Below are 26,820 nucleotides of genomic sequence, written 5' to 3' on the forward strand. Positions count from 1 at the left end.
TAATTTCTCCTTCGGACACTGATTGAGCACCTCCTATGTGAACTTCCCCAGAGCCACCCTATGCAGTAGGTTCCCATTTTACAGATGAGCAAACTGAGGCTCTAAGAGGTTAAGCAGCTTTGCTCAGGATCACTCAGCGGTGCCAGGGCAAGACCCCATGTTCACATCCAAACCTGCACTTGTTTGCCATGCTGCCTGGAAGGCCTGTCACTGTCCCGAGGGTGGGCTTGGATCTAAGGAGGGGCCAGAGAAAGGGGCAAGAAAGCATAGGCTGGAAAGAGTCGAGCTGCACAGGCTGGGCCCAGTCCCAGGCCTCAATAGCCCCATCTGTTCTATGGGCCGGGTGACCGAGTACCTCAGAGGCCTCCCCATCTGACATGCTGTGAGGCTGGTAAGTTCCCTTCCCAACACCGGCCTCTCTGCCTCTCCCTGCCGCCTCCCCAAGCACCCCTCCCTAGAGGGCCCCATCCCTCTTGCCCCAGACCCCACTGGTCTCCCCCCCACGTCTCCTCCAATTGTCTAGAAAAGGGACACATCTGTATAAACTTTTTAAAAAACAAGGTCTTGTTACAAAAAACAGTTCTGAGCAGTTAACATTGTAAAAAGGTATAAAAATACAGGGACTCTGAGCACTCTGAGGAATTTCCTGACACACACTCTTAACTAAGGCAGAGAGATCTCTGGGAAGCCGAAGTCAGGGCCTGGGCCTCTGACCCCTGCCCTGGGCCTGGTCCCCCTCCTCCTTCCCACAATCCCATGCTCCAGGGCTGACCAGAGACAAGGACTCTCCCCAACCCTGGCTACGGCTCAGCCTCTCAAGGAGGAACTTTAATGATCTACAGTGGCTCATCCTAGAAGAGGGGGGCTGGACTGCAGGCGATGCTGGGAAGCCTCTCCAGGCCTGGAGCTGGAGTACCCGTCCTCAGCACTGCCAGCAGAGCACCTCCTCATCCCACCCCAGCTTGAGGCCCCCAAGGGACTGGGCTCTGGGGTGGGGGGGCTGTCCAAAAGGAGGGCCCTCCCCTGTCCCAGGCACAGGGGTGTTCTCCAGATGCCAACAGGGGCTCATTTCTCTGGGGGGCCGGAGGGTGGGGAGAAGGGTGCTGAGCTCCTTCGAAGCTCCTGCTGCAGCTGTCCCTTCAGTGTGGACACCTGGGCAAGAAAGTGAAGGTAAGGCCAGCCAAGTCCTCAGCCTGGCTTCAGAGAAAGGGAGGCAGCTGGGAACCCAGAGGGACACAGTGCCACAGTTTCAGGAAGGTCTGGCCTCACTGAGAGCCAGGGACTGTCCTGCCTTTCTCATTTTGTTCCTTACAGCAGAGTCAGGCGTCTTCCGACTGTTCGGCACCTTTGAGGGCAACTCCACCCCCATTCTTTATCCCCATCATCACTTGGGTGGGCGTGGCTCCAGCCCAGACCCAAGGGGTGGACATGTGACCCAGCCCGGCCTAGCACAGAAGCCTTGCCCGGCCAACAAGGCTGGCTCATGCATGGTCAGGAAGGGGTACGTGATCTGAGCGGGCCAGTGAGGGACAGCCCTGGGACTTCTGCCCCTGCTCTCTTCTGGGATGACAGATTGCTGGGAGAACCTGAGGCTGGAGCTGCTGAGGCCACCTGGCCACCCAGAGAGAAGGCTGCCCTGAGCATGGAGCCAGGGGGAACAGAGCCATGGCAGGAAGGCCTGGGGCCCAGGAGCATCCCGTGACTCCTGGTCTGGTCTTGGCTGACACCAGCGCAGAGCCAACCCCATCCTTTTTGGTTATCGGAGCCATCAACTGCCTATACCCACGAGGTCTTGACTAAGTCTCTCCTCTGCCTCCAGCCCCATACATCCATCCTGGCCCAGCCTTCCAAGGGGGGCCTCACACCTGCTCCTCCAGCCCACGCACCCTCTGGCGGCGGGCCCGCTGCCGAGCCTCCAGGGTGCGCTCAGTCTGCACCTGGGCGCTGCACAGCCGCTCCACCTCCTGCTGCAGCTCCAGCTGCTGCTGCTGCTGCTGCGCGTCCACCTCCAGCTGGGCCGGGCTGTGGCTCTGCTCCAGCACCACCACCTGCGCCTGCAGGGAGGGGCTGTGGTCCGGGTTCTGGCCCAGTGTGAGTGTGTGTGTGCATGTGTGACGGGTTGTCAGGTACCTCCCTGGGACACGGCCAGTGCAGAGGGGGAAGGCAGGAGAGATCCTTGTGTGTCTTCCATCCTGCTGGCCCTGACAGTTAAGCCTGCGAGCCCAGGGTGAGTGCACCCAATGACCCCCACTCAGGCAGGTGCGTGCACACACACACACACACACACACACACACACTCAGATGTCATACACACAGGCACAAAGGCAAGCATGTAAATACCTACCTGGACTCACACAGGTACATGTGTATGTGCAAAGGCCCAACTCCCACATACATGAAAACATCTGTACGCAAACACATATTCACAATACCTAGACACGCCACACGGTGCACAAGATTCATGCTCCATACACAAGAATCGTCACATGGATTCTCACACCGCTGCATGGCCACAACATACATGAACCCACAGGCTCACGTGCAAACAGACCTTTAGTGTCTTTTCTGTATACCTTAGGGAGAACCCCTCCCTCCATGGCCCAGCTGGGTCACTGGAAAGCTCAGGGCTCCTAGAGGAGGGGTTTATGGGCCCTGGGCTGGCTGGGCCATCAGCTCCACTGGGATTGCTGAGCACTCAGACTAGGGATGAAGTTGGGGTCCCGGACTGTGTGGGGTCAGACCTCCAGCTGCTGGATCTGCCTCTGCGCCTCTGCCAGCTCCTGCTCAGCCCCCGTGAGGGTGCGGTCCAGGCGGCCCTTCTCTGCGCTCAGCCGCACTGTGTCCTCATGGCTACGAAGCTTCTCCCGCTCCACCTAGGCAGGAGAGCCACAGGAGATCAGGGTGCCAGGAGGAGCTTACTGAGGGGGCTCAGGTTCCTGAACCCTGATGGAATAACCTAACCCCACCAGAGGCAGCAGACCCTGGGGATGTGCAGTGGGATCCACCACGGTTAGGCCCTAGAGGAAGAAGGGGGAGAGCCTGGGGAGCAGCCCACCTTGTCCAGCGTCCTCCTGAGGGCTACACGGTCCTTCTCTAGCCGCAGGGCTGAGCGCTCCACCTCCCGCTTCTCGGCTTCCAGCTGAGCCAGGGCATGCTGCAGGCTTCCCAGGCGCTCCTGCAGCAGCCGCCGCTCGTCTTGCAGCTTCTGGACTGTGTGCAGGGCTGCAGCCTCACCCTCCTGCCGCTGCCGCAGCACCTGCAACAGAAGCCAGGCAGGCCCCGAATCCCTCTGGTCCTGAGCGTACTTATCTGAAGCTTGGAGACAATGAGGCTGGCCCACTCACAGAGCAGGCGACGGTGAGGCCCACATCGGAGGACTGTCACCTGAAGCCAAACCTGTCTCTCTGAGTCTGTTTCTCCATCTGTACAACAGGACTATGCTCTGAATGAACCATGTTTCCTTACTGGAGGCTGCACCAGGGTTTGGGATGAGGTTGAGATGGGTGGGAACGTCTCCACCCTGTCCCAGGGCCTCACAGTCTTGGGGACAGAGGGGGCACACCCTGACCCTCACCTCTCGTAGCTGTTGTAGCTGGCCCTCGGCCTCCACCCGCTGTAGCTCCAGGTCAGCCACCTCGCCTCGTAACGTCTGCACCTGCTCGCCCAGGGAGCTGCTCTGCTTCCGTGCCTCAGATAATGCCTGCCGGGCAGCATCCAGCCGTTCCTGGGGGACAGGGGCTGATGGTGCCTGGCTGGCCTGGGAGCCCTAAGGAGTCCTCTCTATTCTGTACCTCCGGACAGGTCCACAGCGCATAAAACAGGCAGTCATCTCACCTGGAGGGTGGGGTGCACACCAAACCCATCCACGGCCTATCTACTGACCTGCGTAAGGTGGGACCCACTCAGACCCCAACTCTCCCCAATAAACCCTGCCCCTGGGTCCCCCCAAGTCTATACTAGTAGCCTTGTCTTCTTACAGGACATACCCAGAGCCTCTTCTCATTGGCTGATGGTCTACTGGGCCCACGCCCTCCCTTCAAAGCCCGCTCTCATTGGCTCCAACTGACTGCCCCATTGGCTGGCTCTTTACCAGGGGCGCCCTCCAAGCCTGCTCTTACTGGCTGACTCACTGGGCCCACCCCAGCCAGACCCTGGGCCTGAGACCTGGAGTACTTGGCGGTCATGTTCACAGGCGGTCAGAGCCTTCTGTAGATGCAGGTTCTTGTCCTGGGTGCTGTTGAGGCTGGCACTGCTCTGGGCCAGGGCCTCTGTCAGGCCCCGCACCTTGTCCCGCAGGGCCCCCTCGCTTTCCTCCACCTTGGCCAGGGCCCCATTCAGCCGCTCCACGGTCAGCTGCAGGGTCCCTGCCTTCACCTCGCTGTCGGCCACCTGGCAAGAGGACAGCCGGAACAATCGGGGGCTGTTCCCATCTGGCCTCTACACCTCTGCTCCTACTGTGAGCTCTACTTGGCATGCCCAATCCACACCCTCCCCACTTCTCTCTGGGCCTCCATCATTGAGACCCACTGTCCCTAAGCACTCCCGCTGGCTCAGCCTACTGCAACCTGGGCCCCGTCCCACTGCTGGCTAACTACTCGTGCCCAGAGTGCCATCAACCTAGTTGTCTCAGACTCCCTGGTCTCCTCCCTGTCCTCATTCCTCTCTCCTCTCTGCCGTGGAAGAGAAAGGGAAACCACCACAACCCTAAAATTTTCTATTTTTGACTTTGGTGGGTGTTCAGGCAAGGCTAGCCATATTATTTAACATTCCAGTTAGAGCTGAGCTTCCTAGCAGTCAAGGCAAAAAGGGAAATGAGTGAAACCTACATCTCTAACTTGTCCCAGATGACTCCTATGCATGCAGATGCTGTCATCAAATAGTCCTGAATTCTAATTTTGGCTCTGCCTCTTACTAGCTATGGGATCTTGGACAATGACATCACCTCTCAGCCTCCATTTGTCCATCTGTGAAATGGGGATGTGGGTAATACTTGCCTCACAGGGTTGTTGGGGGACTGCGTAGTGCCTACAAAGCTCTTGGCACAGGGCATGCGAACACTGTAGCTGTGATGTGGGGAGGGGCCCACCTGTCTCTGCAGGGAATCCACCCGATCCTGGAGGGCCTGGGTTTGGGCCTCACGGTCACTCAGGCCCAGGCGGCTGCGCTGCAGCTCCCCCTCAAGCGAGCGCCGCTGCAGCTCCAGCTTGACAGTGCGGCTCTCGGAGGCGTCCAGGACCTCCTTCAGGCGCCGCTTGTCGCCCTCCAGCTTTGTCTCATTGGCCTTCATCTTGCTGATCTTCTCCTGCAGGTGGCGTGGGGCTCAGGCCCAGACGTCCAGTGCACCCCGCAGCCCTCCCACACACGCCCTGGGGCCCTTAGGGGGAAAGTGGGGACCAGCCTCAAAGGGTGACCTACGTGAGCCGGGGCCGGCCTGGGACCCTCTGGGGGCCTCGGTCTCCCCATGTGTTCCCAGGATGAGTGGATGTGAAGATCCCAGAGCCCACCTTCCAGTTTTAGCCCAGGCCAATGGGCTGTGGAACCCAGGACTGCCCCTTCGCGCTCTCTGGCCCCATTTCATATCTGTACAGTGGGGACACTGGATTGGTCCCAGGGTACCACAACCTGGGTGCTCACAGGAGCCCTGAGGAGGGGCTATAGAAATGCAGATTCCAAGACCCTTCTCCTGCCCCACTGACTCGTGCAAACTGAGCTGAGCCGGACACTTCTGAGGGGGCCCTGCTGTTCTAGGCTTTCAGGTGGTGATTCCCCCTCCCCTGCCCAGAGTCAGCCAACGAAGAAGGCCTGGGGAGTGGGGATGGGACAGGAAGGCAGACTAGGGGTCCTCCCATCCCTGGTACTATCCTAGAGACAGGGTGGATCAACAGGGGGTGTTATTAGAGCCTCCCCAGCCCCTATCCTGAGCCTGGCCCCTCTGCCACCCTGCCCAGAGCCCCAGCCCTGCCCTGTCTGGGGCCCCCACTCTGGCTCCTGCCCAGGTTTGTTCCTGGCCTCCTCCTGCAGCCCCTGCGGCTGGGCCCATGGCCAGGGCTGAAGCCGCAGACACAACAATCCAGCTAAGCTCGGCCCCAGGCCAGAGGCCTTGGGGGCGGGGGTGGTGGGGGGAAGCAGTAATAGAGGGACAGGCTGGGGAGGGCAGAGAGGAGCTTTGGCTGCACTGTCACCACCAGGGCCTGAGTTTCCTGCCCAACAGACGCAGACACACACTGGCACACATAGCTGTCCCCCAAACACACATAAAAACCCCAGAACTAGAGACATAAAACAGAGGCCCCCTGAGTACCACCTGTGATAAGAGCCTATGTGTGTCACCCTGTGAGGTAATCACTGCTCCTCCTTTTACAGAAGAGGAAAATGAAAACCAGGCAGATGACAGCCCAAAGCCCAAGCTCTCTTTCTTTTCTTCTTCTTTTTTTTTTTTTTTTTGACAGGGTCTCACTCTGCCTTGCTAGAGTCCAGTGGCACGATCACAGCTCATTGCAGCCTCGATCTCCCGGGCTCCAGTGATATTCCCACCTCAGCCTCCTGGGTAGCTGGGACTACAGGCCCACACCACCATGCCCAGCTAATTTTTGTATTTTTCATAGAGATAGGGTTTCACCATGTTGCCCAGGCTGGTCTCAAACTCCTGTGCTCAAGGGATCCACCTGCCTTGACCTCCCAAAGTGCTAGGATTACAGGCATGAGCTACTGCACCTTGACCAAGCTCTTTTTTCTACAGCCTAGTGACCACAAGTGACATGAGAGGATGGAGTCTGAACATGGGTTTCACAGAGTCACAGGCTGGTTACCTCAGTGGGTTGCAGAGAGACTCAGGCAGACAGACACAGGGAGACGCACATAAGAGTTAGACACTCACTCGGGTACACAGATTCTCCGTCGCCCCGCTGGCCCTCAGCTCCTGCCCACCTGGCTGGCCCGGAGCTCGCTCTCGGTGGCCTGCAGGCTCCTCTCCAGTGTGGCCACCTGGTCCAGTGTGGCCCGGCGCTCCCGTTCACTGCGCCGCACACTCTCCTCCTGCAGCGCCAGTTCTGCCTGGACCCCGCTCAGCCGCCCATCCACACTGCGCCGGGCTGCAGCCACCACCCACCCCATCAGGCATGGCCAAGCACAGCCCCGAGACCCAAACCAGGTCACAAAATGTCCAGCCTGCACTCCACCAAGTGCAGGGCCAGACTGTCTGCACACTTTATAGTGTGCGGGTCTGCACACAGGTGAGGCTGTCCAAGGAGGGTCCTCTTGGAGACAGCCCCGAGTCAGGTCATGGGGGCCACGGCAAGGTCAAAGGCCAATCCCCCGGCTCCTGCCTCAACTGCCCAAAACACAGGAGAGAGAACAGGGATCCCGAGGATCAGACTCACCTTCCTCACTCTCAGCCACCACCTTCTGCAGCTGCCTGGCCCTCGAGGTTGCGCTGTCCCTCTCAGCCTCCATCTCGGCCAGCTGGCGATTCAGGGCACTGGTCTGGGTCCGAAGTTCGTCCTGTAGCCCCGACATGGGGGAACAAAGGAAGACCCCTGCTCTGACACCCTGCAACCTCCCCAGGGCCCTCTAGGTTCCCCATCCAGCCACGCACACCCAGGCTTACCCGTTCTCTCTGGGCACTCCGCAGCTCTTGCAGGAATTCCCGGAGGGCCCCGCGAACTGCCTCCGGGTCCAGGTCTGGAGAGGCCGGGGAGGTGGCAGGTCCTGGAGATGGTGGCTGGGACCCAGGGCTGCATTCTAAGGTGCTGGGGCTGCTGAGCCCTTCCCCGCTTCCTAGAAGAGAAGACTTGCTCAGTGATGCGGAAGCCACGGGCCTCCCACACATCTCACTCACTGTCATCCACGCCTTTCCCAACAGCCCTCAGAATCAAGCCCAACTTCTCTGCTATAGCTTAGGGGCCTTCTTGCCCATCCCAGCTGAAACCCTCTCACCCTTTACAAACTGGCCACCCTGCATCCCTCATGTTCTAGAACATTCTTTGTCCCAGCCCCAGGGCCTCTGTACATGCTGCTCCCCCTTTCCCCATGGTCTCTCTTTGCCTGGCCCATCCTTTAGGGCCATCCCCCTCCCTCAGAGGCCTCTCTGGCCACAGGCTGGATTACAGTAAACTCATCCCACCCTCAGGGGGGGTCTGATGTCTGCCACCCCACCCCAACCATGAGCACCATGAGGGCTGGGCCTCGTCTCTTCCATCCACCGCTGTTCCCAGGGCCCAGTGCAAGGGTGGCCACTGCATCACCTCAAGTCTCTCCATACTGAGTGCCTACTGTTCTAGGCACTTCATCTTCACGACAACTTCCTGACAGGTAAGGAACAATTTACCCTCTTCCCAGGCAAGGCTGGCACAAAGCAGTTAAGTGATTTGCTTGTTCTCTTGACTGGGTGTGGTGGCTCACACCTGTAATCCCAGTACTGTGGGGTCCGAGGCAGGCGGATCACTTGAGGTCAGGAGTTCAAGGCAAGCCTGGCCAACATGGTAAAACCCCGTCTCTACCGAAAATACAAAAATTGGCCAGGTGCAGTGTCTCACGCCTGTAATCCCAGCACTCTGGGAGGCTGAGGCGGGTGGATCACCTGAGGTCAGGAGTTTGAGACCAGCCTGGCCAACATAGTGAAACCCCATCTCTACTAAAAATACAAAAATTAGCTGGGCGTGGTGGCACGCGCCTGTAATCCCAGCTATTCGAGAAGCTGAGGTTGGAGAATTGCTTAAACCCAGGAAGCGGAGCTTGCAGTGTGCCTAGATCGAACCGCTGCACTCCAGCCTGGGTAACACAGTGAGACTCCGTCTCAAAAAAAGAAGAAAGAAAAGACTGGGAGCAGTGGCTCACGCCTGTAATCCCAGCACTTTGGGATGCCGAGGTGGGCAGATCATGAGGTCAGCAGTTCGAGACTGGCCTGGCCAACATGGTGAAAACCCGTCTCTACTAAAAATACAAAAATTAGGTGTGGTGGCGGGCGCCTATAATCCCAGCTACTCGGGAGGCTGAGGCAGGAGAATTGCTTGAACTGGGACCTGGGAGGCAGAGGTTGCAGTGAGCTAAGACTGCACCATTGCACTCCAGCCTGGGCAACAAAGTGAGACTCCATCAAAAAAAAGAAGAAAGAAGAGGAAAGAAAAGAAAAGAAAGTAAGGAAGGAAGGAAAAGAAAGGAAAAGAAAAGAAAAGAGAAAAATTAGCTGAGCATGGTGGCCACGCTTATAGTCCCAGCTACCTGGGAGGCTGAGGTCTGGAGGCTGAGGCAGGAAAAGCACTTGAACCCTGGAGACAGAGGTTGCAGTCAGCTGAGACTGTGCTGCACTCCAGCCTGGGCGACTGAGAGAGACTCTGCTCAAAAAAAAAAAAGAAAAGAAAAAGAAAAAGAAAAAAGTGGGCCGGGTGCGGTGGCTCACACCTGTAATCCCAGCACTCTGGTGGGAGGCCGAGGCGGGCAGATCACCTGAGTTCAGGAGTTCAAGACCAGCCTGGCCAACATGGTGAAACCCCATCTCTACTAAAAATACAAAAAATTAGCTGAGTGCAGTGGTGCACGCCTGTAGTCCCAGCTACTCAGGAGGCTGAGGCAGGAGAATTGCTTGAACCCAGCAGGCGGAGGTTGCAGTGAGTCGAGATCGCGCCATTGCACTCCAGCATAGGCAATAGAGCGAGACTCGGGCTCAAAAAAAAAAAAAAAAAAAAAGTGATTTGGTTGTTCTCAACGCTGGGAAGTTTCAGGGCTGAGATGGGAATCCAGGCAGCCCGACTCCCTGGCAGAAAATTGTGCACTCTGCTTGGAGTGATGGCCCGGGGAGGTGGAGGGGGCAGGGTGGGTGGAACCAGGGCTCTACCTGGAGGCTGGCACTGGAACTGCAGGACACGGGTCCTGCCATGAGCATCCTGCCTTGGCCGCAGAGGGACACCAAAACTGCCCCGCAGCCACGAACTTGGTCACCACCAAAAAGGCCTCGCTCAGAGGTTCCCAAAGAAGCAGGCCTGCCCCTGGGGGCCTCCAGCTCTAGAAGGTCCCATCGTCTCAGGGTAAAAGTCCCCGTACAGGCCTATAATGTCTATTGGAGCAAGCCCTTCGTCCCCAACTCTCACCCCCCTGCTTGATGCTCTGGGACTGCTGGCCCCTGCTGTCCACAGGACAGGCACACCTCCACTCAGGACCTCCCTACTCGCCCCAAGTCCCTCCCCCAGCTGCTCACTCACATTCTCCCCTTACCCATCACCTGCTCAGTGAGGCGTCTGCTGCCCCCGCATGAACTGCCCTAGCCCCTTCCTTGGCTTTGCTCTTTTTTTTTTTTTTTTTTTCTGAGATGGAGTTTCGCTCTTGTTGCCCAGTCTAGAGTGCAATGGTGCGATCTCGGCTCACCACAACCTCCGCCTCCTAGGTTCAAGAGATTCTCCTGCCTCAGCCTCCCGAGCAGCTGGGATTACAGGCGTCTGCCACCACACTCGACTAATTTTTTGTATTTTTAGTAGAGACGGGGTTTCACCATGTTGGCTAGGCTGGTCTTGAACTCCTGGCCTTGAGTGATCCACCTGCCCCGGCCTCCCGAAGTGCTAGGATTACAAGCATGAGCCAATGTGCCCGGCCGTTTTCACCATTTTTAAGTGTACAACTGAGCAGCATGAATTACATTCACACTGTTGTGCAGCCATCACCATCATCTGCTCCCAGGTCATCCCGACTGGAGGTAAAGAGTTTGAGACCAGCCTGTCCAACATGGTGAAACCCCATCTCTACCAAAAAAAAAAATACATATATATGTATGTATATTTATATACACACACGCACACACACAAAAATTAGCCAGGTGTGCCAGGCACAGTGTCTCATGCCTTTAATCCCAGCACTTTGGGAGGCTGAGGTGGGCAGATCACGTAAGGTCAGGAGTTCAAGACCAGCCTGACCAGCATGCTGAAACCCTGTCTTTTTTTTTTTTTTTTTTTTTTTTTTGAGACGGAGTCTCGCTCTGTCGCCCAGGCTGGAGTGCAGTGGCGAGATCTCGGCTCACTGCAAGCTTCGTCTTCCGGGTTCACGCCATTCTCCTGCCTCAGCCTCCCAAGTAGCTGGGACTACAGGCGCCCACCACTGCGCCTAGCTAATTTTTTTTGTATTTTTAGTAGAGACGGGGTTTCACCGTGGTCTCGATCTCCTGACCTCACGATCCACCTGCCTCTGCCTCCCAAAGTGCTGGGATTACAGGTGTGAGCCACCGCTCCCGGCCTTGAAACCCCGTCTCTACTAAAAATACAAAAATTAGCCAGGCGTGGTGGCACACGCCTGTGGTCTCCCAGCTACTTAGGGGGCTGAGGCAGGAGAATCACTTGAACCCAGGAGGCAGAGGTTGCAGTGAGCCGAGATCGTGCACTCCAGCCTGGGCAACAGAGCAAGATGCCATCTCAAAAAAAAAAAGAATAATTAAAAACAATACAGTGTAACAACGATTTCCACTTAGCTGTATTTGGTATCGTAAGTAACCTAGAGATGACTGAAAGTATATGGGAGTATATGGCAGGATGGAGGCTCAGAAAATCAGATAAGGAGTCAAGGGCATTAAGAGCCCTCCATCCCCCGGTCCGGGAAAGGCACAGTGGCTCACGCCTGTAATCCCAGCGGGAGGATCGCTTGAGTTCAGGAGTTCAAGACCAGCCTGGGCAATATGGCAAAACCCCATCTCTACTAAAAACATAAAAATTAAGCAGACATTGTAGTGCACACCTGTAGTCTCAGCTACAAAGGACGTCGAGGTGGGAGGATCACTTGAGCCCAGGAGGCAGAGGTTGCCAAGGCAGAGGGAGCCAAGATCACACTACTGCACTTCAACTGAGGTGACAGAGTGAGATCCTGTCTCAAAAGTTGAAAAAAAAGAACCACCCCACTTCCCCCAAAAAATAAGTGGCCTAGACCAGGTGCCGTGGCTCATGCCTCTAATCCCAACCCTGAGAGGCCGAGACAGGAGGATCGCTTGAGGCCAGGAGTTTAAGACCAGCCTGGGCAACATAGTGAGACCCCGTCTCCACAAAAACTACAAAAATTAGCTGGGTGTGGTGGCACACCTGTATTCCCAGCTGCTCAGGAGGCTGAGGAGGGAGGACCACTTGAGCCCGGGAAACAGAGTGAGGCCTGGTCTAAAGAAAAAAGAAGCGCCCTTGAGAAGCACAGATCAGTGAAGGGAGGGGCCTCGGTGAGGGGACGGGGCTAAGAAGTGGACCTCAGTGGAGGGGTGTGGTGGGCTCCTTGAAAAAAAAAAACCTGCCATGTTGGGGAGGGGCCTCAGTGCGGCCCGCCCACCTCCCCCCCTTTCCTGCGCGCGGCACTGCCCTTACCTCCTGCGGGTGCGGCCCGGGCAGGGGAACCGGGCACTGGCCGCGGGGCTGGGCTGGGCGCACGACCGAGGCCGAGGCCCCGGCGCAGAGCCGAGCGCAGGCCACCCAGCTGGGCCTCCGCCGCGCGCCGCTGCACCTCCACACGGGCCAGCTCGGCCTCCAGGCCTTGTGCCCGGCCCTCGGCTGCGCTCAGCCGCAGGCCCAGCTCTGCAGCCTCGGCCCGCGCCACCTCCAGCTTCAGCTCCAGGCCGCGGGCGTGGTCCAGCTGCTGCTTTTCAGTGCCACGCGCCTCCTCCAGGGAGCCCAGCAGGCGTCGCTCGCGGGTCCGGAACTCGCCTTCTTGTTCCTGCAGCTTCCGCTGGGCTACCTGGAGCTGGAGTGATGCCAGGAGGTGGGGGTCAGCAAGGCCTCCCCCAACCCGACGCCCCACCCCTAAGGCCCAGACTGGAGCCCATCATCCCTGGCTGTGTGGTCAGCACAACACTTTCTCCTTTAGTGCTCGCCACTCAAGCAGGCGGTGCAAAAACATTCCCGTGGGAGGAAATACTAGAATTTGTTTATTAATCTCTTTATTCTTTATACAAGCCTTGTAATGCCCATAGTTTATTAGTAATAACAGCTGGCATTTGAATACATAGGGCTTATCAGTGCCAGGCACTAAGTAAATTTCCAAAAAATATTAACTCTAATTACTACTCTATGAACGGATCTCACTTTAGAGAAGAGGAAACAGGCACAGAGACGCTAAGTAACTTGTCCAAGGCCACACAGTTAGTACACTGCAGAGCTGGGATTCAAAGCCAGGCACTCTAGCTCCAAAGGCTGTTTTTGTTGTTGTCGTTTTTGTGGATTTTTTGTTTGTTTGTTTTTGGAGACAGAGTCTAGCGCTGTCACCCAGGCTGGAGTGCAGTGCTGCAATCTCAGCTCACTGTAACCTCTGCCTCCTGGGTTCAAGTGATCCTCTTGCCTCAGCCTCTGAGTAGCTGGGATTACAGGTGAGCACCACCAGGCCCAGCTAATTTTTGTATTTTTAGTAGAGACGGGGTTTTGCCATGTTAGCCAGACTGGTCTCGAACTCCTGGCCTCAAGTGATCTGCCAGCCTCGGCCTCCCAAAGTGCTGGGATTACAGGTGTGAGCCATGCGCCCGGCTGTTTTTGTTTCTGTTTTTTTTTTTTTTTTTTTTTTAATAGCTTGACAGCAGCTTATTAATCACATGTACTCACAGCCCTGGGGAGTGGGGGGAAGGCGGGGAAGCACACTACATGGGGCCACACGGGGGCTGCGGGCTGCACTTGGGAACACAGTGAACAGCCAGGAAGGTTAAGTGCCCACTGGTTCCAAAGGGAGCTGTGTCCAGAGGCTATTCCCTTAACCACTAGGCTACATTGCCCCCCTTGCCCATAATTTATCAATAAATCTGCACACAGTGGGGGCATGCACTAAAATATCATTTACTGATGGGATATATGCTCACACAGACACAAAACCACCCCTGCCATTTAGAGAGTCAACCTCTCACAGTCACCAGTTTCACTGGAAACCCATCTACTGAGCAGCTGGGTGCCAGGACCTGTGCCAGGGCCCTTCATACATGGCCGGCTGTGCTAGCCCGTCTCTCATGAGCGCTCTGAGGCACAGAGATGACGTGACTTGGTCCGGGCCATACAACAGATTCATAGCGATGAAACAGCCGGAAAAGGCAGAGTGGGTAGCATGTGGGCTTTGGAGTCAGACAGACCTAGGTGGCTGTGTGACCTTGGGTAGATCCCTCAACCTCTCTGAGGGCTCTGTAAAATGGGGCTAATGGTAGGACAGGCGTGGTGGCTCACACCTGTAATCCCAGCACTTTGGAAGGCCAAGGCAGGTGGATCACCTGAGGTCAGGAGTTTGAGACAAGCCTGACCAACATGGTGAAATCCTGTCTCTACTGAAAATACAAAAAATTAGCTGGGCGTGGTGGCGAGCACCTGTAATCCCAGTTACTCGGGAGGCTGAGGCAGAAGAATCGCTTGAACCCAGGAGGCGGAGGTTGCAGTGAGCTGAGATGGTGCCAGCGCACTCCAGCCTGGGTGACAGAGTGAGACGCCATTTCAAAATAAATAAATAAATAAACAAAAAGGGCTAACAGTACCTACCCCATGGGGCTGCTGGGAAAATCAAACAAGGTCGTATCTACAGGGCCTCTCCCTACCCATTTTGTGCCGGCACACAGTAGGCCCACTGTTCTTTGGGTTGTTGTTATTATAACTGGGGAAGAGTCTCCAAGAGTGTGGGAAGGAGCAAGCCGTAGGGAGTGGCCTTTCAGAATGGCCCCAGCATTGGGGTGCCCACCTGCTTCCTGCTGGGGGAAGGAAAGATGCACCAGCCCGCCCGCCTGCTCAGTTACCTCCTGCCGCATCACCTCCAGGCTGGCCTCGCCCTTCAGCAGCCTCTGCCGGAGGCCCAGGGTCTCCCGCCTGCTCTCTTTCTCTGCCCGCTCGCCCAGCACCAGGCGGCCCTGCAGCTCCGCCAGCTCCCGGCCCAGTCTGGTGTTCTCACTGTCCAGCATCTTCATCTGTGAGAGCGCGGGAATGGCAGCAGGTTCAGCTCTGCCCCTGTACCCTCCCAGTCCTGGCCCAAGGGCACTTGGGACCTACTGCTCTAGGGACACATGTATCAAATACCACCCCATATCCACTGGGAGCCGGCTCCTAGATAACCACACTGAACTTGGGCCATGCCAGGCACTTGGGCACCAGCGGCCTGTTTACCATTTAATCAATGGGCCAAAACTACCTTTCATAAGGGGGTGGGTGTAATAGAAGGAGGGCTCAGCCCTTAGCAGACCAGGAGTTCACAGGCAGGAACCACAGCTCCCTGGGTTATCTTTCCCCTCTACAATGGTGATGAACATTTTTGGAGCGCTTACCATGTGTCCAGTCCTGTTCTAAGCACTTCAGTTATATTAACTCATTTAATCTTGGTACAATGCTATATGAGGTAGGTAGTAACATTATCCCTATTTAACAGATGAGAAAACTGAGCCTCAGAGTGTCAGAGTAACCTGCCCAAAGTCACAGAGCTCACAGACAGCAGACTGGGATTCGATCTGAGACAACGGCAATGTTCTAAGCACCTATTTCCCCACAGGAGCAGGTGGGGGTACTGCCTACCTCCCCCATGTGCTACAGCAGGGGTAACAGGCAACACCGTAGCATGCAACATGCCCAGCAAAAGCTGGCACGCAAATGCCAGCTCCTTTCAGGGAGTCTTGTGGTTTCTCAGGAAGGGGCCTGGGTGAAGGGGGCTGTGGTATCCTTGGCTATCAGAGTATCAGAATATCTCTGGCTATCCGGTTGTGATATCTCTTTTTTTGTAATTAAAAACATTTTTTTTAATTAAAAAAATTTGAGGGGGCCAGGAATGGTGGCTCACGCCTGTAATCCCAGCACTTTGGGAGGCCAAGGTGGGTGGATCACCTGACATCAGGAGTTCGAGACCAGCCTGGCCCACATGGTGAAACCCCGTCACTACTAAAAATACAAAAAAATTAGCCAGGCGTGGTGGTGGGCATCTGTAATCCCAGCTACTCGGGAGGCTAAGACAGGAGAATTACTTGAACCCGGGAGGCGGAGGTTGCAGTGAGCCGAGATTGCACCACTGCACTCCAGCCTGGGCAACAAGAGTGAAACTCCATCTCATAAAGTAAATAAATAAATAAAATAAAAATTAAAAGTTTAAAAACTTTTTTTAGAGACAGGGTCTTGCTTTGCAGCCCAGGCTGGAGTACAGTGATGCGATCACAGCTCACTGCAGGCTTGACTTCCTGGGCACAAAGGATACTCCCACCTCAGCCTTCCGAGTAGCTGGGACTCCAGAAGTGTGCCACCACACCTAGCTATTTTTAAAATTTTTTGTAGAGACTGGTTCTCACTATGTTGCCTGGGCTGGTCTTGAACTCCTAGGCTCAAGCAGTCCTCCCACCTTGGCCTCCCAAAGCGTGAGATTAAAGGCATGAGCCACCACAGCTGGCTAATTTTTTGTATTTTTAGTAGAGACAGGTTTTCACCATGTTACCCAGGCTGGTCTCGAACTCCTGGGCTCAAGCAATCCACTGGCCTCCGCTTCCCAAAGTGCTGAGATTATAGGTGTGAGCCACTGCGCCTGGCCTGGCTGTGATATCTCTGGGTGAGGCAGCGCCTAGGGGCTGAATGAGGCCATTTCCTGTTCTTTGCGTCTTCTAGAGCGAGAAGCCTGAACCCACAGTGTTCAGGCCAGTGCCCAGTATATAGCAGGTGCTTCTTCAATGCATGCTGCTGTTGAGTTTGCAGATCATCGAATTCACGGGTCAGCAAACTACAGCTCAGAGGCCAAATTCAGCCCGTCTCCTGTTTCTACAAGGGTCTGAGCTAAGAATTTTTTTTTCCTTTTTTTTACATTTTTAAATCATTGAAAATGGATCATTTCTAGAGGAAGAACAACATTTCTTGACACATGAAAATGACAGAAAATTCACATTTCAGTGTCCCTAAACGAAGTTTTACTGGAACCCACACCCCTCTGCTCATGCACTGTTTGGGACTGCTTTCTCACTACCCCAGCAGAGTCAAGTAGTTGCAACAGAGACTGTGTGGCCCGTAAAGCTGGAAATATTGACCATTTGGGCTGTTTACAGAAAACAATTTGCCAACCTCTGACCTAGTTCACAAAATCTGTACCTTTTGTTGTTCCCAGATTCCTTTGAGAACTGGACAAGGACACCAGCTCCTCTCCTTGGAGAAATGTGAGCCTGAGCGTGCACACAAATGCACGCAGACTTTTGTACAGCTTCAGGGATTCAAGGACTCCTCAAAGCCCATCCATTCACACCAAGGTTAGGTGAGATGGCTTGTCATAGTTCAAGCCCCTGGTTTTACATAGGGGGAAACGTGATTCCGGAAAGGGGGAGCTACCGGCCCAGGGCACACAGCAAGCCCCGGGGTAAGGGGTGGCACAGGGAGAGTACCTGACGCCGGAGCTCCTGCAGCTCCCGCCGAGCCTCCAGCCGTGAGCGCTCCACCTCCTGCAGCCCAGTTCGCAGCTCCCCAGCCTCCTTGCCCACAGCTGTCCGTGCCTCCTCTAGGAGTGCCAGCTTCTGCTCCTTGTCCTCATTGGCAAGCTTCAGGCTGGAGAGGGCAGAGGTCAGGGGCTGCCCTGGGTCCTGGGAGTAGTCAGTGCCTCTACACAAAAGCCGCCTTCTCCAATTCCTGGAGTGGGTCAGGCACTGCCTGCCCATGCAGCCTCTCCCAAAAGCTGGGCCCTCCAGGGCTGGGGCCCAGGCCCTCGGCTGGGAGGGGTAGACCAGTGACTCTAGGAGGGGACCTGGTTTCCAGGGTGATGATGGTGGGTGGGTCTGAGTCTGGACCCAAAGCTGCCTGCTGCCCCTCTGCCCCTTTCCCCAATCAACAGGGAGGAAACCTTCCTAAAATGACCCAGGTGCCAGGCTCTGCTTAGGAGACAGAGGATCCGTATCTGGGCAATTTCCCCAGAACCTTGGAGGTGAAGTTAGATTTCAGGGATGGGATCTCATGAGGACTCAGGGCTGGTCCTCCTGCGACACCCCACCTGATGCGCTCGCTCTCTGCCTTCTTCACAGCGGACCGAAGCTCCTCGTTGGAGCGCCGCAGGGCCTCGAGCTCCTTGGCGCCCTCACCCAGGCTGCGTCGCAGCTCGCCTGCCTCCTGGCGCTGCACCTCCCGGCCCTCCTGGCTCTCACGCACCTTGCGCTGGGCCTCCAGCAGCTCCCGCCGCAGCCCGTCACGGGCATCCTCCAGCAGACGCAGCTGGGTCCGAAGCTCTTCTGCCTGTGAGTACAGCAGGTGTCCCCAAGCCAGCGGTCAGGGACCCCCCCCGTCAAGCTGGGTCTTGTACCCCAGATCCCTGGACCCAGGGAGTCTGCCCCATCCGTCTGCAGTGCTCAGACCGCAGGCTGTGAGTTATCATTTGAGCAAGGCGTGCTGTAATCAGTAATGTTTTGACCTGAAGTCACCATCAGTCAGGACTGTCCTGAGCACAACACCAAGAGGGCAGAGACCCCACTCACCCCTCCTTGAGGCCAAATCCCACCTGGACACAACAGGTGCTTCATAATGCTTGCTGCCTCCTTTCTAAGTTGCTATTCATTGGTCCTCAAATGCAGGGAGGAATCTGACACTCTTCCGGGGCCCTGGGGAACTAGGCCCCCAGGCACACAGCGCCATTTAGGGTATTCTGCTCAGAAGAGGGGGGCAGCTGCTCACCTCGCGAAGACAGGAGTCCCGCTGCTTGCTCAGGTCTCGGGCCTGGTCTTGCAGCCTCCTCACCTCCTGGGCGTGGGCCGCAGCAGCCTCCTCCCGCTGGGCCCGTAGGTCCCGCAGCTCAGACGTCAGAGCGTTCACGGTGCTCTGGGACAGAGGGGCTCCTCAGACTTGGTCCTGCTGTGTCCCCCAGTCCCTGGCTGCTCCCAACCCACTCGGTCCACTGTCCACTTTCAGCTCTAAACACGGCCCCTCCCGCTGGCCTGCCGGACCCTCTGCCGACCCCTGGATGCATAGTGAGTGCTGCCTGTGTAGCCGGGCTCTCCGTCAGGCCAAAAGGATTCGTCAGGGCAGGGCTGAGCGACCTCCCTCAGATGGGGGCTCCCAAAAGAAGGACTAAACCTCCTCTCCCATAGCCTGGAAGCTTCTCCAGGACAGGGCCATGTCGCCCCATGGCGGGGGGGTTCCTCAGCCAGGGATGTGCCTCTCTATGAGACAGAGGCCCGGCTGCCCAGCCTGCCCTACCCGGTCCTGCTCCTGCCGGCTCTGGGCATCTCGTTTCTGCCGCTCCATCTCCAGGGAGATGGTGGCCAGGCTGTGCCGTGTACCCATCAACTTCTCTGACAGCGCCGTCTTCTCAGACTCCTTCAGAGACAAGGCCTGGGCAGAGGCAGGGGACAAAGGGCTTGGGGGATGGGCTGGTCCTGGGGGCATGCTCAGGCTTCTTGCTGCCTGGGAAATGTGCCCACTGGGGCTTAGAGGCCTGAGTGTGCCACCGCAGGTGCACCCAGGGCAGACGTGCAGCCCTGGAAAAGGACACAATGGCAGTCACAAGAATCCTGCATGTGGATACCACTCATAGAGCTCACTAACCTGCCACAGCACCCTGACAGCAGAGTCTTTCTTTCTACCCATTTTACAGATGAAGAAACTGAGCCTCAAGGAGGTAAAGCGACTTGCCCAGGTACACAGTGGGTGAGGAGAGGAGATGGGTGCAGTCTGCCCTGTCTCCGTTACATTATATAAAAGTTAGGGATCTGTTATTTGGAGGGATGGGTCAGCTGATGCCTGTGGGCATCGTGGGGACTGCTCAGAAGGCAGCCATGAGGATCCATGCCAGGCCTGGGGTGGGACAAGGCATGGGAGAATATAGAACAGTTTTCCTGGTGTCATGACTGTCACTGTCACTGAGCAGGTGCTCACTGTGTGCCAGGCATGGAGCACAGCAAAGCCTCACGAACCCCCTTCTAATCCTCCCATCCTGCAGGTGAGGAAACTGAGGCCCCCAAGAGGGTAGTGGCCTGCCCCAGGGCTCCTAGCTGCCAGGTGGCAGAGCGGGGCCCGGCCCCAGAACAGGAGCAGCTCAGAGAGCAGCAGAGGCCACACCAGGGCTCACCAACCTGCTGCTTCTCGCTTTCAGCCAGGAGGAGGCCCTCATCACGCTCCTGCTGCAGGGCAGCAATCTCCTCACTCAGCTCTTCCTTCTCAGCCTCCAGCCGGGCCAGCAGCTCCTCCTGCTCACGCTGCAGCTGACTCTGCAGCTGGGCCCGCTCGGCCTCCAGCTCCCGCCATGCTGCCTCCTAGGGGGCCAGGACCGGATGCCTGTGACACACCAGGAGGGGCCCAGGCAGACCCCCCAAAACACCAGGGCAGCAAGAGCCATCTGGCCCCCATACCCTCAGAGACAGGGAGGGTGACTAGGTAAATACAAGGGAGTGATGAGGGCTGTGACGGGGACACGCCAGGGCCGTGAAAGTGCCAAGGAGCAGCAGTGGGCTGGCCTGGAGGTCCGAACATGATCCCCTGAGGAGGGACAAGTATCTGTCAGCCAGGTAAAGAGAGAAAAGACAACCCCAGGCCAAGAGCACAGCCCCTGGAAAGGCCTAGAGGATGCAGGGCGCAGAGGGAAATGGGACGCGGTGAGCCACAGTGCCAGAGCCCCAGGCAGTGGCCGGGCCAGGACACGCCGTGTGGGCCATGGGGATTCTAAGGACAGTGAGGCGAGTGAGAGAGAGGACTCGAGCCAAGGTGACAAGGAGCAATCTGATTTTTAGCTTAGGGGATGTTCCGACAGCTGTGGAAGAGGGATTGGGGTTGGGATGGAGGGGAGTTAGGACTGGCTGTGAGGAATGAAGGGGGTCAGGGGTTGCCAGAGGAGCTGGAGAGAAGAACACAGATTTGGGGACATTAATGAGGCCAAGCCAGGCAATGCAAAGGGCAAGAAGAGCAAGGGGGAGGTCACAGGAGTTCAGACCCCTGGGGACTGGAAAGGCGGGCAGGCAGAGCCCACAGGCAAATAGCAGCCCACCCGGGGAGCCCAAGGGCAGTTGCCTGCCTCAGCACTTGCCCCTAGCAACTCTGTGAGAAGCAGACAGAGCTGCCGCCCCTTCTTTTTTTTTTTTTTTTTAGACAGAATCTTGCTCTGTCACCCAGGCTGGAGTGCAGTGGCGTGATTTTGGCTCACTGCAATCTCTGCATCCCAGGTTCAAGTGACTCTTCTGCCTTACCCTCCCGAGTATCTGGGACTACAGGGGCGTGCCACCACGCCCAGCTAATTTTTTGTGATTTTAGTAGAGATGGGGTTTCACTGTGTTAGCCAGGATGGTCTCGATCTCCTGACCTCGTGATCCGCCCACCTCGGCCTCCCAAAGTGCTGGATTACAGGCATGAGTCAGCACGACCGGCCAAGCCGCCCGTTCCTTAAGAGCTTCACCGTAGCTCATGCCTATAATCCCAGCACTTTGGGAGGCTGAGGTGGGCAGATTACGAGGTCAAAAGTTCGAGACACCCCGACCAATATGGTGAAATCCCGTCTCTACTAAAAATGCAAAAATTAGCCAGGCGTGGTGGCGTGCCTATAATCCCAGCTACTCAGGAAACTGAGGCAAGAGAATCACTTGAACCCAGAAAGTGGAGGTTGCAGTGAGCCGAGATTACACCACTGCAATCCAGCCTGAGCTACAGAGCGAGACTCCGTCTCAAAAAAAGAAAAAAAAAAAAAAAAAGAGCTTTACTGCCACCTCCTGGAGAAGTGTGATAACAACCACCCAAGGCCATGGGGACTACAGGGTGAGTGGCATGCCCTGGAGCCATGTAGTCATAGCCTGCACCTCTGTCAGAGGCAGCCCTGTCTAGGATTTGGTGGCCGAGGGCCCCTGTCCTGAGGGCCACTCTGGAGAACATGCCAGTGCTAGCAATCATAACTTATGGAGCATTTGCTAAGTACCAGTCACTATGCTAAGTCCTCTATGCAGATGGTCTCAGCTCATCCTCAATATCTTCCACTATCCTATCCCTATTTCTACAGGTGGGGAAATGAAGGCACGGACACCTTGGGTAGCATCACCAGTAAGTGACCAAGATTAGATTCAAACCCAGGCAATACAACCCCAGAGTCAGTGTTCTAGTAACTTCCCTGGCCCCTTGCCTTTCTATATGCTCATGTCTGAGTGGCCCTTCCTATGCAAACAGTACTTCTTAGCAAATGAAAGTGCTTTCCTGCTGTACATTAGGTCAGCATTTCCCAAATGTGGTTGTGGACCCTCTGCATCAGGATTACCAGGGCTGGACCAGATTTGGGACCTGGGAATCTGCATGTCTAATAAGGACCACAACCTCCCCACCACCCCCCCAGTCCTCCCAGCTGTCCCCAGGGCCTCCACAACAGAGAGGAAGTCCCATTTCACAGATGTAAAGACCAAGGCAGAGCAAGAACGATGATGAGACACTGGCTCAGAGTCCTGCCCACCCCTCCCCAGCTGCCTGAACCTTTTCACGCTGGAGTCGCTGTAAGTCCTCCTCGTGGGCTGCCCGCTGCTCCCGCAGAGAGGCCTGGGCCTCCCGCTCAGCCTGCACCAGCTTCTGGGCCATCAGCTCCTTGTCTAGACTGGCTTTCTCCTGTGTAGCTATTATTTGCTGCCGTAGGCCCGCCAACTCCCCTGCACGAGAGGAATGGGGGAAAGGGCAGGGTTGGGTTGAAACTTTTCCTTGGGCCAGCAGACTTAGGCCAGGTGAGCCACATTGGCAAAATCCCAGAGGCAGAGGGCCTGCCTGGCATCTAGTTTGGGTCCTCTTGAAGAAGTGGCTTGCCCTCTCTAGGCCTCAGTTTCCCTATCTGCTACATGGGCCCACTGGCCCTGACCCCTTTCCTGCCTACGTAGAATGGCATTAAAGGCATAAAATGACTGATAAGAAGGCCTCCCAAATGGGACGGATGTCAAAGATATAACAACCCTAGGCCAGGGGCCATGGCTCACGCCTGTAATCCCAGCACTTTGGGAGGCTGGGGCAGGTGGATCACCTTAGGTCAGGAATTCGAGACTAGCCTGGCCAATATGGTCCCTGTCTCTACTAAAAATAAAACAATTAGTCAGGCGTGGTGGCAGGCGTATGTAGTCCCAGCTACTCGGGAGGCTGAGGCAGGAGAATCGCTTGAACCCAAGAGGCAGAAGTTGCAGTGAGCCGAGATTGCACCACTGCACTCCAACCTGGGCGACAAGAGTGAGACTCTGTCTCAAAAAAACAAATAGGCCGGGCGCAGTGGCTCACGCCTGTAATCCCAGCACTTTGGGAGGCTGGGGCAGGTGGATCACCTTAGGTCAGGAGTTCGAGACCAGCCTGGCCAACATGGCGAAACCCTGTCTATACCAAAAATACAAAAATTAGCCAGGCATGGTGGCGGGCATATGTAGTCCCAGCTACTTGGGAGGCTGAGGCAGGAGAATCGCTTGAATGCAGGAGGCAGAAGTTGCAGTGAGCCGAGATTGTACCATTGCATTCCAGCCTGGGCAACAAGAGTGAGACTCTGTCTCAAAAAACAAACAGGCTGGGCATGGTGGCTCATGCCTGTAATCCCAGCAGTTTGGGAGGCCAAAGCGGGTGGATCACCTGAGGTCAAGAGTTCGAGACCAGCTTGACCAACATGGTGAAACCCCGTCTCTACTAAAAATACAAAATTAGCCAGGCGTGGTGGCACATGCCTGTAATCCCAGCTACTTGGGAGGCTGAGGCAGGAGAATCACTTGAACCCGGGAGGCAGAGGTTGAGGTGAGCCGAGATTGCGCCATTGCACTCCAGCCTGGGCAACAAGAGTGAAACTCTGTCTCAAAACAAACAAACAAACAAAAACCAACCCTATTACTGACTGAGCACTTATTATGCATCAAGCACCCAGCTAAGTATCTTAGACATAACCTCATTTTGTCTTCATAACATGTCAAGGTAGTTTATCCTCATCCCCATTTAACAGATGATGAAATGGAGGCTCAGAGGAGATCAGCAGCACCTTTCCAAAGCTGCACAGCTACACGTAAAGCATCTCCTTTAATGACTGACATAAACATACCTGTCAAGCGTTAACTATCAATATTAATGGAAAGACTACAGGGAATGGAAATGGTATAGCCACTATCTAAAAACCATCTCCCGGGTTGGAAACCCACCAGCATTTCCCTTCCTGGTTCTGTCTGGCTCAGGTGTACATGGACAGGAAAATTAATTTCCATGACCCAAGTAGGTGCTTAGTTAATGTTAGGTGAACAGGAAGAAGCCCAGAGTTCAGAGACTGGATGGAAATGGTGCAGGGAAGTGGGAATGGTGCAGGGAAGTGGGACTGGGATTCCGGGGCCAAGAGAATCATCTGAAAACCACAGAGAACTCAGACTCTGTAACAGGCCTGATGACCGGTGAACAGCAGTTGCTGTTGACTCAGCCAGGCACTGTGCCACGGCCTTACACGCTTTTCCCATGTCATCCTGGCAACAGGCTTAGAAGGTGTGTATTGTTACCTCTAATAATCAGATGAGGAATCTGCAGCCCAGAGAGGAAAGGGGCTTGCTCAAGGGAAGGTCAGATCTAAGTGGTGGCATAGGACTGGAACCCAGGCCAGCCAGACTCCTACTCCAGTGCTGGAACCTGGTGTTCCCCCCAAGTCCCCAGCCCCTCGTACCAGTCAGGGTCTCCTTGGCCAGCAGCAGGGCCTGCCCCTCGGCTTCCAGCTGCTCCCGGCGGGCCTCAAGCTGGGCCAGCTGCCGTTGCACCTCAAACAGGCTGCCCTCCAGGGCTTCCTTCTCCAAGCTGCAGCACATACAGTCCCTGAGGCACTGGGACTCAGCCTCCCTGGCCCCAGGAAACTGTGGATCTCAGGGAGTGGCCAGGCATGGGCCAAGTGCCAATCTACCTGCCTGGCCAGGCCCACACTCCCTGGGGAGGCCTGAGCCACAGCTAGGACGAGTTGGCAAGCCAGACTCCTTAGTAACTGCCCCTGGGGGCCCGTGCCTGGGTGTGGCTGGTCATGGTGTGGCCCCAGGAGGACCCCCCCAGGGCAGGTTGGGCAGAGCCCAAGGCCTTACCGCAGGCGTGTGGCCTCCTCTGACAGGGTCCTGCCTTCACGCTCCGCAGCCGCCAGCTGCACAGCCAGGCCAGCACGCTCCTTGGCTAGCGCCTCTTTCTCCCGGGCCGCTCGCTCCAGTGCCTCCACCTGCCACTGGGCCTCCCGCCGGGCCTGCTCCAGCTCCTGCTCCCGCCCGCTCAGCTGCCGGGAGAGCTGGCCCCCACCCAGAGACTGAGCAGCACTCCCAGCATCCCCCAGCTTGTTCATCGTGCAGCACCCCAACTCTGGGCCTAACCCAGTCCTGGCAGAAGGCCTGGGTTCGAGCCCAGGGTCTGCCCTGATGTGCTATATGTACTTGGGCAAGTCATGACCTTCTCTAGATCTGCAATGCACGTGTGTACAAAAACGAGGGCCCAGCCAGGCACGGTGGCGCACGCCTATAATCCCAGCACTTTGGCAGGTGGATCACTTGAGGTCAGGAGTTCAAGACCAGCCTGGCCAATGTGGTGAAACCCTTTCTCTACTAAAAACAAAAATTAGCCAGGCATGGTGGTGCATGCCTGTAGTCCCTGTTACTTGGGACGCTGAGGCAGGTGAACAGCTTAAACCCCGGAGGCAGAGGTTGCAGTGAGCCCAGATTGTGCCACTGCATTCCAGCCTGGGTAACAGAGCAAGACTCTGTCTGAAAAAAGAACAAAAACAAAAACAAAAAAACAAAACGAAACAAAAAAAACGAGGGCCCTCACTCAGCTTTCTGAGTAACAGAACCCTCGTATTACCCTAAACTTGCAGAGAAGCTGAATATATAAAACAGACCCAAGCGCAGCTGCTCAGCAGGCCTCAAGGTGGAGACCTGCACCCTGCTTCCTGCACCCCCTGCCCCATCCTCTAGAGGCCCCTCCCAGAAACCCAGGCGCTCCAGGATAGACACTGCATGAAGGTCCCTGGATCCCTGAAACATTAAGGTCTCTTCCAGATGTGATGTTCCCAAAAATCTAAGATTCTAATTCTAAAAAGTCTTGACCTATTATTAATCTGTATCGTTATTATTATTACTGTTTTTCTTTTTTGAGACGGAGTCTTGCTCTGTTGCCCAGGCTGGAGTGCAGTGGCACGATCTCGGCTCACTGCAACCTCTGCCTCCCAGGTTCAAGCGATTCTCCTGCCTCAGCCTCCTGAGTAGCTGGGACTACAGGCGTGTGCCACCACGCCCAGCTAATTTTTTATAGAGATAGGGTTTCACCGTGTTAGCCAGGATGGTCTTGGTCTCCCGACTTCAGGTGATCCACCCGCCTCGGCCTCCCAAAGTGTTGGGATTATAGGCGTGAGCCACTGCGCCCGGCTAGCCCCATGTTATAGATGGGGCAACTGAGGTATGGGGAGGTTGGGCAGCTTGTCCAAGGTCCCCAGCTAGCAGAAGCGGGGCTGGATTTAACCCAGAAGCAGGCTCCAGTGCCTGTGACTTAACCCAGGACTGGATGCAGGGGGCTGGGAGCCTGGCCTTTCCCACATGCTCTCCACACCACCCCACACACAGCTTGGCTCACCTGCGCTAGCTGCTCCTGCAGCCGGCTACGCTCATGGCGCAGCGTGGGGAGCTGCTGCTCCAGCGCCTCCTGGGCCTGCTCCGCCACTCGTAGGGAGCCCTCCAGGCCCTGCCGCGCCACCTCCTGCTCCAACCGCAGCTCCTCCAGCCGCTCCTGCTCCTCCCGCGCCACTGTGGCCTCCTGCTCCACCTGCCGCTGCCGGCCCTGCAGGGCAGCCTTTTCTGCCTCCAGCTGGAGGCCAGGTAGGAGTGAGGCCTTGTGAGCAGGACGTCCCTCCCAGGACCAGGACGCCTCCTCCACCCACCCACCAGCCACAATAGCCCAGGGGGAGGCTCCCAGGGAACGAGGGACAGTGCCCTTGGGTGTG

General features: G+C 56.3%; 1 protein-coding gene across 12 annotated transcripts in view; it reads right to left on the bottom strand.

Annotated features, from left to right (window-relative positions):
- Window positions 1–541: 541 nt before the first annotated feature.
- CROCC (ciliary rootlet coiled-coil, rootletin) overlaps window positions 542–26,820 on the bottom strand; it is a 59,445-nt gene continuing 33,166 nt past the window's right edge. For 9 of the 12 annotated variants that reach the window (XM_054436189.2, XM_063659039.1, XM_063659055.1 and 6 more), the window contains 21 exons: window positions 26,454–26,684; window positions 24,926–25,119; window positions 24,523–24,650; window positions 22,344–22,513; window positions 19,976–20,155; window positions 19,101–19,235; window positions 18,579–18,722; window positions 17,905–18,143; window positions 17,306–17,465; window positions 14,708–14,875; window positions 12,321–12,693; window positions 7,607–7,776; window positions 7,380–7,500; window positions 6,928–7,091; window positions 5,087–5,302; window positions 4,165–4,389; window positions 3,575–3,724; window positions 3,056–3,256; window positions 2,742–2,873; window positions 1,866–2,054; window positions 542–1,152 (listed from right to left, as the gene is read on the bottom strand). In XM_054436189.2, coding sequence (XP_054292164.1) covers window positions 1,066–1,152; window positions 1,866–2,054; window positions 2,742–2,873; window positions 3,056–3,256; window positions 3,575–3,724; window positions 4,165–4,389; window positions 5,087–5,302; window positions 6,928–7,091; window positions 7,380–7,500; window positions 7,607–7,776; window positions 12,321–12,693; window positions 14,708–14,875; window positions 17,306–17,465; window positions 17,905–18,143; window positions 18,579–18,722; window positions 19,101–19,235; window positions 19,976–20,155; window positions 22,344–22,513; window positions 24,523–24,650; window positions 24,926–25,119; window positions 26,454–26,684 — 3,777 coding nt within the window. In that variant the 3' untranslated portion in view covers window positions 542–1,065. Of the gene's footprint in view, window positions 1,153–1,865; window positions 2,055–2,741; window positions 2,874–3,055; window positions 3,257–3,574; window positions 3,725–4,164; window positions 4,390–5,086; window positions 5,303–6,877; window positions 7,092–7,379; window positions 7,501–7,606; window positions 7,777–12,320; window positions 12,694–14,707; window positions 14,876–17,305; window positions 17,466–17,904; window positions 18,144–18,578; window positions 18,723–19,100; window positions 19,236–19,975; window positions 20,156–22,343; window positions 22,514–24,522; window positions 24,651–24,925; window positions 25,120–26,453; window positions 26,685–26,820 lie in introns of those variants that run through there. The other 3 variants (XM_063659049.1, XM_063659030.1, XM_063659058.1) reach the window with 2 other exon arrangements.

The sequence above is a fragment of the Pongo pygmaeus genome, chromosome 1, assembly GCF_028885625.2.
Source record: "Pongo pygmaeus isolate AG05252 chromosome 1, NHGRI_mPonPyg2-v2.0_pri, whole genome shotgun sequence".
In the NCBI taxonomy this organism is placed as follows: domain Eukaryota; kingdom Metazoa; phylum Chordata; class Mammalia; order Primates; family Hominidae; genus Pongo; species Pongo pygmaeus.